The sequence below is a fragment of the Micromesistius poutassou genome (assembly GCF_964030765.1).
Source record: "Micromesistius poutassou genome assembly, chromosome: 10".
In the NCBI taxonomy this organism is placed as follows: Eukaryota; Metazoa; Chordata; class Actinopteri; order Gadiformes; family Gadidae; genus Micromesistius; species Micromesistius poutassou.
The window spans coordinates 12,622,768-12,632,084 of record NC_140280.1 but is presented as its reverse complement, the minus strand read 5'-3'; the positions used below and the strand labels follow the sequence as shown (position 1 = coordinate 12,632,084).

Here is a 9,317-nt window from a genome sequence, read left to right as displayed (position 1 = left end):
AAGGAATGCATTACGTTACGTCACATCACGTCGGAGTGAAGGGAGAGCGAGGCACACAGCTATATAACGATATATAACGGGAATAAAAAGGGGGTGCTGAAAGCGAGAGTAGGTGGTTGCGTTTTGTTTTTGCATCCACCCCGGCGCAGGGTTTCGTCTCGGTTCGACAGCTCTCTGTTTCAGCCGGCTGCTCCGCGGTGATTAGGGCGCTCGGATGCGGGTTCGTCTCGACGCACCCGAAAAGAAATGAGAATCAGAAGAAGTCGTCTGGCGGTATAGTGCCCACCGACTTTCAAAGTTGGCCTTAGTCCTTCTTGGTTCGGTAACAGGTGTGTCCACTGCTTCCAAAAACGGGCCACAATAATATTCAAGTAGTACAGGACTCAGATGGGTAGCATGATGGTGACGTTTGAGAAGAAAAGCAGAAGCACTCCAATTCCACTGGTAGAAAACAGTCTTTTGGTATAGCTAAAACACGGTTTTTTTTAGCTTATTATGAATAAGGTCATGTTATTATGTTGAACAAAAACAAAATAGGATTCACCGTAACACTGGACAGCTGAGCGAGGTGTAAACATCATTAAAAAAACAGTAGCATGGTTAAGACAGGCTATTGCCTCAAAAACATCACAGCACAGATCCATTCAAGGATGAGCCCAGCCCAACAGAACAGCGTATGTTCATTGAGATTGTTCACCTCGTGTTCTCCACCACTTCATGCGTGGTCCAACAAATGTAAAAAGCAGGTGGAATATTTTACACAGTGCCACATTTTATTTTACACATCCGTCTTACGCCAGAAAAACCCCCTGTAGAGATAGTCAACAACATGACAGCCCTTTAAGTGACAAAATAGAGAATGTTGATGCTTTATGCGGAGCACAAAAATAACAGCCACATTCCTGTGTTCAAAAATAGACCTTTTTCTTTGTGGATGCTTGTTTTTTTTAAAAAACGGCAGTAATACGTCGTGCCTGGTTATGGACTTGCTGGCTGGTGTGGGCGTGGCCTCGCACGCAAGCGATGTGTGCGTGCGCCGGCGGCCCGGCGGGTTGCTGTACACGTGGTAATACTGCGCTTCCAACAGGAAGTACTGGTGTAACGGCTCTTCTGAGCTGCGGTGACCTGCGTGCGTCTCCCACCAGGACAGCAGCGTCGGCGGGCTGTCCTGGGCTTTGTGGTGATAGATCGTGATTGTTTTTTTTTCTTGCCACTTGGGATCGCCTCAGGATTTGTTTGGGGGGACTGAAAATGTCGGCGGTGAAGGAAAAAATATTTTTTGCTGGACGGAGAAAGAGTTTAGTTTCATGTCATGGCGTCCAAATCCATCGTTTGTTATTTAAAGCTTAGAGCGTACCCTGGTTCCCTCTACCGCCGTCTTCCCCTCGGGCCGAGCGGCGGAACTCCTCCTCGCAGCAGCGTCCTCGTCATCAACCTCTCCGGACGTCCCGTCGTGTGAACGCTGCTCTTTCGCTCCTCCGTCTCCTCCCAGCCGCTCAGAAGACGTCGTTCTTCCTCCTGTTCCCAAAGTCGTCGCGCCGCGCCCAGGCCGCGTCGCTGCCGCCGTCGCCCGCGCCCCGGGCGGCGCAGTGCTTCAGCGGGCCCAGCAGTGTCAGCGGCGGCGGCGGCGGGGCGGGGCCCCCGCGGTAGCCGCCCTCCGTGCCCTCCCGGCCGGGAACAGGGTGACTCCCTGTCTCCGCCCGGGGCGTCGGGGCATCCCGCAGGCCCAGCGACTCCAGGCTCCCCGCCAGCGGCCCGGCGCCGCCGCCCGCCCCCACCGCGGAGGCGGAGCCCCGCGCTGAGGTGCAGAAGTCGTCGTCGTCGCTCAGGATGTCCGTCTCCTTCACCGGCCCGCCCAGCGCGTCCGTCTCCGCCTCGCCGTAGCGGGCCAGGTCGAACTGCTCCTCCACCCAGAGGTCCGTGCCCTCTGCCCGGGGTTGCGCCGGCGGGGGGGGGTGGGGGGTGTAGTGGGCCGGCGGGGGGTGGGGGGTGTAGTGGGCCGGCGGGGGGTAGTGGTAGGCGGCGGGCGGCGGGCCGGGGGCATCGCCGGCGTGCTGCAGGACCAGGTCCGTGTCGATGGTGAAGCGGTTGCGCGTCAGCTTGCGGCGGCGCAGCGTGCGGGACGGCGCCGGCGCGTCACAGGTCACTGCGGGCGCACGCGCACAGACACACACACACAGACACAGACACAGACATAGACGCACACAGACATAGACGCACACACACAGACACAGACACACAGACACACACACACAGACACACAGACAGACACAGAGACACACAGAGACAGACACACAGACATAGACATAGGCACACACACGCAGACACACACACGCACACACACAGACACAGAGACAGACACAGACGCACAGACACAGACACACACACAGACACACACACGCACACAGACACAGACACGCACACACACACAGACACGCACACACGCACACATAGACACAGACATAGACGCACAGACACACAGACAGACACAGAGACACACAGAGACAGACAGAGAGAAATTTAAACTGGGGCCTGTGATTACAAAGATGGATGTGCATGGTGGAGGCTGTAGGCATCATGATGTGGTTTCCCCCTCACCCGGGAACACAGAGGGTGAGAGAAGAAGTAGTTTATGAATCCCAGGTGGGACATCAGCACCACTCAACCTCCACTCAATCTCCACTACAGCCCCCCTAGAGTCATGAACCCTCCCCCAGTCCTAGCTGGGACCATCACCATCACCATGACCCATGAGAGACATTACCAGTAGCTGCCCCCTGGCAGCTGGCTGCTGCTGGTAATGTCTCTCTGGGAAATAAAACAAAGCTAGTCATTTAGTCGTTGCACACAAACAAACAAAAAATCGATAAAATCCTGCAGAGCACAAATACAACACAAACCCAAACAAGCCCAGGGCAGATGTAGTGAGGAGGGGCTCTGCTCACCGGCTCGGCCCATGGTGGGCCGGGACCCTTTGAGGGTGCAGATGCGCTTCCCGCCGAAGGGGACGTACTGCTGCTGGTTGGAGGGCAGGGAGTCCGTCTTCAGCAGCTGTCTGCGCTGCTTCTCCCTCAGGACCGAGTGCACCGCCTTCAGGAACTCCTTCTTACTGTCCGGGGAGCTGCCGGGAGAGACGGGAGCCACACCCGGGTCAGGTCAGGGCGGGGAACCCATAACCAGCACCGTGTTTATCCGCTCGGATCCACAAGGTTTCAGAACAACAACAACAACAACAACGCTTTGCTTTGCGTATAGATTCAAGTTCACTACTTTTTGGCTGCATTTCGTTTTAGATTGTTATGAAAATCAGTACTTTTCGTTTTTGCTGGCTGCTTGTGAGAGGATTAAAGCAACTCATGCGGGCATAGTGTTCATCATTTATGATATTTTGTAGACACCGTTATCAAAAGTACAGCCCCGCTTAACCTCCACTTTCTCCAAACTCTCGTCCACACTCAAGAAGTGAAGCTTGTCTTTTGAGATTTAACATGTGAACCTTAAGTGTACCTTAACTGATGAATCCAGCAAAGAATCAATTGAATAATCACACATGAAAACGTCCCCCCCATATCAGAGGGAGGCTTAATAAGGTCTGCCATTTAGCTGTAGAGTCTGTTCTTCATTGGAGTTCAGGAGATGAATGGCATGCGTGTGTGCGTGTGTGCGTGTGTGTGCGTGCGTGCGTGCGTGCGTGCGTGCGTGCGTGCGTGCGTGCGTGCGTGCGTGCGTGCGTGTGTGTGTGTGTGGACATGTGTGTGCGTGGACGTGGTACCTGCAGCACAACTGGAAGGTTCTTTCCGGTCTGCCCACGGACTCGGACCTTGTGTGGACTATCTCACACACAGCGGTGTCCTCAGAGTCTGAGAGGCGGAGCACACAGGCGTAGCATTAACACGGTTTCACCAAGTTGTCTCACCACAGCCCATAGAACAGAACATGGACTGGATAAAGACTGTGGTAGGAATCCTTTTGGCCGCATCTGTCTGTGGTTGGTTGGTTTTTTTGTTCAGATCAGACAGATCAGAATGTGTGTCCCATGGATTAATTACTGTATGTATATTACGTTATATCCAGGATCCATGTCAACCTAGACCCTCAAAGCAAGCATATTTCTTTGAGGTCAAAAACCACTTAAAAGTGATTTATTCTCAAAGTTTAACAGTTTGAGGAAGCAAAAAAGTGTTTTCCCTGAACGTCCTTCAAAGATCAGTTATTTGTGCATGAAACAAAAATGCGTCACTTCAATTTCTACACAGAAACACCTACTGGCGAGCGGGCGGACTTGGAGGGAATCTGTTGAGATCATGTGGCGAAAGCGGAAGGGATCTCTGTCCTCGGTGACGGAGGAGCGGTGGGACGCACCCTGGAACAGAGCAGAGGGTCAGGCGTTCGCACAGCAGGGGGCGCCAGAGCATAGCAGTTAACTCACGGTGTTCAATAAAATAACATTTATTACACAAAAGCATAATTTCTTTGTTGGCTTTGGTAGAATCATTTAAGCAATTTCCTAATAATACCCAAGTAAGTGCTGGTATTTTAGACTCAAAGCTGCGTTGCAAAAACGATAACATTTGACTATCAAGTGAGTTGTATTAAACCTCAACTGCAGTAAAGCGCCACACTTTAATTCATCAAATGAGGCACCAAAGTGAGAACTTTCAATACCTATTCAATTCACACCACAAGAGACCATTTCTCTTTGGAAATTCTGCCTAAATCTAATCAAGGCCATAACCTCAGTATCCGCTGTTTCCGTTGGTGTGCAGAAATTAAAGCACAGTTTATATTATCATTAGTTTATTTAAGACAGTTTTTGCACTAAGAGCGGCCGCTAAACTGTGAGCAGAGATCCTCCCACGGTCTACGCCCTAAAGCAACAACAATAAAAACACAGAACACCACTTACGATCTTTCTTCGTTGCTTGGTGCAGTTCTTGTACACAAAGACCACAGCCGTTTTAAACACTAGGAAAATAAAAGAGAAATACAGGCAAGAATAAAAGGTTAATACACGCTTTAATCCACACCTTTTTACCCATGCTTCGCTGGGAATATTTATCGCTTCAAATGGTCTACATCTTGTTGTGTGTGTTCTTGTGAGAGATAATAAAGAAATCCAATGTTCCACCGTACCAACACACTCCCCTGTAAACTGCTTCCTTTTGGTTTAACCACTAAGAAACAACATCATATACAACATGAAGAATCAGGACGTCAGTCTAACAGGCGATGGGGGACATTCCTGGTGAGGGTGATCACGAGTGTGTATGAAGAGTTTAACATTGGAGGATTAGACGACCAACGGATTATCCATCGACATCTAATCCTGCACAATGACAGGATTTCCATTTTTCCCCCTCAGGAAAACCTTGAGCATTGAATCCCGCTTTGACCCGAGTGCACCATTGTGATCGAAGGATGCCTGGATCAAGACTGTCCAGTGGCATGTGGGACGGACTCAAGTTTAAACGTCAAAGTCAATTATTGTAATGTTTTATGGTTTCATATATACATCTTGTTTTATTGAATTTTTGCTTAGTGCATTTGTGTCCATCGTCGGTCGTCGGTCCGTTTCGCCTCCAGGTTACCTCACCCCTGTGAATCCCTCACTTAAACCAAGCTGTGGCGGGGTTTGATCTGTGTGTGTGTTCAGTGCAGCGCAGTCCACCGCCCCCCCCCCCCCCCCCCCGCAGAAACCGTACCGAAGGCCGCCAGCTCGGGGTCCTTCTTGCTCTTGACGAGTGCGGACGGTGGGTTGATCCAGGTCACGGGTGCGTGGACCAGCAGGTCCCCCATGGTGAGGTCGGCCACCTGGAACGCAAGGCGGACCCAAAAGGGATCGTCAAGGAACCACACCCCATCGACTGTTTACCCCCTCACCAGAGGGACAGACAACGCCCCTCTTCTCAGAGAAAGCTCGCGTGGTTTGTGGAGGGCGTTCCTACCCGCGACTCCTTCTTGTCCAGCGTCTGCTCAGTGATGAGCTGGTCGAACACGGCGCCGTACTCCTCGTGGAGCTTCTGCATCTCGTTGATGTGGCTCGCCACCTCGTTCATGGTCTTGATGGCCACTGAGGCGACAAGATGGAGGAAAGTGCCGTTATGGGTCAAACTGTCGCCAGGCGGAGGACGAAAAATCGATTGAAATGGTCCTCATTTATGATTGTCAGTATGTTGACTGACAATCACCCGTTCACGCACACAGTCACACACCGACGGCGGAGTCAGCCACGCAGGGCGACAGCCAGTTCGTCAGGAGCAGTCAGGGTGAGGGCGTCTCGCTCAGGGACACCACGACACTCAGCTAGGAGGAGGAGCCGGGGATCGAACCAGCAACCTCACGGTTACCAGCCAACCCGCTCTACCTCCTGAGCTACTGCCGATTGATTGATACTGATTAAGAAGAGCCACCGGGGAGTGGGGTGGGGGATGGGGGGTGGTGGGGGGAGTGGGGGGGGTGGGTCCTTACCGTCGAGGTGGTAGTGCTCTTCGCTCTCAGGGTCCGTGAGGGCGTAGAGCTCCCGGAGCAGCAGGGGGTACTTGAGCACCCTCTGGATGGGCTTGATCAGGTAGGACTCCAGCGTGGACGAGTGCTGCTGCCGCGGGTTCCGCAGCGCCAGGAAGGCCTTGAAGTCCGGATCCGTCTTGGCTGAAAGGAGCAGGGAAAAAACCACGCCCCCCACGTCGTCAAGAGAGCTGCCGTGGCAACGATCTGACTCATGTACGGTGATCTGACGTGAACCTGCACTCGGCCAACACGACACTATACAGACGTACTATACAGACGTGCTATACTATACAGACGTGCTATACTATACAGACATACTATACACTATACAGACGTACTATACTATACAGACGTGCTATACTATACAGACGTGCTATACTATACAGACGTGCTATACTATACAGACGTACTATACACTATACAGACGTACTATACTATACAGACGTGCTATACTATACAGACGTGCTATACACATGCTGTGTGAATACATCCTGCAAGCATCCTGCCCTCCATGGATTACAGCAGCTTAGCTTAATAGCCTAACCCATGTCTCAGAACCGAAACGTCCGTTGTTGGCGATTAAAAAGTTTTGATTGCATAGAACTGAGAGTGCTGTCCTTGCTTTCTTGAAATATTATTATGACCCGGGGGATTCAGCAGCCAGTAAGTTATAAAGAAGTCTTAGTGTGAGCGTGTTACTTCCTATATCAGAACCTTTCATACCTTCCTCAAAGAGAACGCAACCTTAGCACTCGCTCTTTAGAGATTACTATTGGCCTGTATCAACACACACACAGGGGCTGCATGCATGACAGCAGAGTACGAGTGGAGAGTCATCAGGGTGGGGTCAGCAGACGGAGAGGAGCCGTGTCCATAGAGGTCAATAGGGGTCAGTACCTTTAGTCAGAACCTTGGGGACTTTGGTGTGGCTGGCACAGAAGGCACTGTAGATCTTGAAGCGGTCCGCATAGTACAGGAATGAGCTGCCCAAGGAGAACAATACTTTCTGTAACAAAACAAAAATACGTTTATTACACAAGCGTCGTCTAATAAGACAACTGAGAAAAGACGACGGACATGAGATTGTACGTTGAAAGCGGGTTAACTCTTGCTGATGAGAGTACAGAAATGTGTCATTTATTTATGTTATCAAGGTGTGCCTAAAAGTGTCAGACATGACAGTGGCAGTGGTGATGATCATAGATATATATAGAACACTAGATGTCTCGTCCGCGCTGCTGGCCAATGGAGTCGAACGTCCGCACTGGCGGCCATCTTGCTACAGTCAGCACGCTCACCCATAACGTTGTGTTGGTAGTGGTACATGTACTTTTTAAATAACCATAACTTGCTCAATTTTCAACCGATTTTCAAACGGTTTGGTTCGTTATAAACGTCAGAGATGTAGTTATGACACTGCATACTTATGAATAATTATGTTATGTTCTAAAAAAAAATAGAATAATCTAAAATAGGTACAAGATTTCCCTTTACAAATAGTAGTAGTTTGTAAGAAACCGAACCGTTTGTAAATCCGTCAAGATTTCAGCGCGATAAGACTATTAGCGTTTGTGCAGCTCACTGACCGTACCTCAGGTACCACCAGAAAGGCCGCCTGTGACAAGATGGCCGGCTCCTGTGATGACGTTCTAGACTCTGCCGTAAGACATCTAGTGTTCTATATATATATCTATGGTGACGATGCTCACCTTAAACTGCTCCACCCTCTCCAGTCTGTCCAGATCGGGCACCAGCCGGATGCCGTCCTCCAGGGTCTGCAGGAACTCCACCTGGAAGACCAGCATCTCGTCCAGGTTCCCAAACAGCACGTCCAGCTGCCAACGCACAGGGAGCAGCACCAGCGTTAGCACTGAGGCCGGCCACTTCAGTCATCACACACACGTTGGAGCTTAAGCTGTGGGGGGGAACTAGCTATCATGCTTCGTGTATCAAACAGGTTTTTTTTTTAAACATAGCTGATGGTCATTTAATATCTACAGACATAATAAGGTGACGTTGGTGCCCAGGATTGTGTCCTGCCTAGATTATGGGATAGATATACACTCTAATTTAGCGGCGTCTCGAGGGTGGCTGGCGAGGCTTGCTGCGTATTTTCTCTAGTGATAACAGACTCCCTGGCAGAGAAGACAAACAACAGATGTATTCAGTGATCTCTCTAGCAGGTCCTCCTTATAATAGTCCAATAAATCTCCAACAGAACAAACTCCAAACCAACGCGTCCCGAGGCTATTTCCTAAACACTTAAGCGGCATCTGAACAGCTCAGTCTCGGTGGGGGTCTGGTTGGAGGGGGTCTGGTTGGAGGGGGTCTGGTTGGAGGGGGTCTGGTTGGAGGGGGGCCCGTACCTCATCCTGTGTAAGAAAGCTCTCCTTCTGCAAGGGCTTCAAGAAGCGCTCTATCAGGCAGCCCAGGTCCTGAAACAACAACAACAACAACAACAACAAGAATGACAACCGCACGTGAGAGACGGGAAAGACGTCAACATGTGTTCAAATGTGTGACGAGGTCACAGCAGGTGACCCCAGTTTAGTTCGGGGGGTCCGCTTAATCCTGTTCTCCTCTTCCACACAACGCCACTAACGAGAGCGCCTCCGGGAACCCTCGCCCAGCAACACAACCTTATTATTAGGCCTGCTCAGTAAATGCTGTTGTACTAAATAAGTCACGCACACACACACACACACACGATTACAGCCACCCCCCAGCCAGCGACCCCCCACCACACACACACACACACACACACACACACACACACACACACACACACACACACACACACACACACACAC

General features: G+C 50.9%; 1 protein-coding gene across 1 annotated transcript in view; it reads right to left on the bottom strand.

The window, feature by feature from the left end:
• Positions 1-499: 499 nt before the first annotated feature.
• The window catches only part of LOC311354370 (rho guanine nucleotide exchange factor TIAM1-like), an 11,684-nt gene continuing 2,866 nt past the window's right edge, over positions 500-9,317 (bottom strand). The window contains exons 3-13 of the mRNA XM_084474187.1: positions 8,874-8,942; positions 8,217-8,342; positions 7,405-7,513; positions 6,469-6,648; positions 5,946-6,070; positions 5,703-5,811; positions 4,907-4,965; positions 4,267-4,363; positions 3,773-3,860; positions 2,946-3,121; positions 500-2,146 (exon numbers count right to left, since the gene is read on the bottom strand). Of these exons, the coding sequence (XP_084330313.1) occupies positions 1,497-2,146; positions 2,946-3,121; positions 3,773-3,860; positions 4,267-4,363; positions 4,907-4,965; positions 5,703-5,811; positions 5,946-6,070; positions 6,469-6,648; positions 7,405-7,513; positions 8,217-8,342; positions 8,874-8,942 (1,788 nt within the window). The 3' untranslated portion in view covers positions 500-1,496. The remainder of the gene's footprint in view (positions 2,147-2,945; positions 3,122-3,772; positions 3,861-4,266; positions 4,364-4,906; positions 4,966-5,702; positions 5,812-5,945; positions 6,071-6,468; positions 6,649-7,404; positions 7,514-8,216; positions 8,343-8,873; positions 8,943-9,317) is intronic.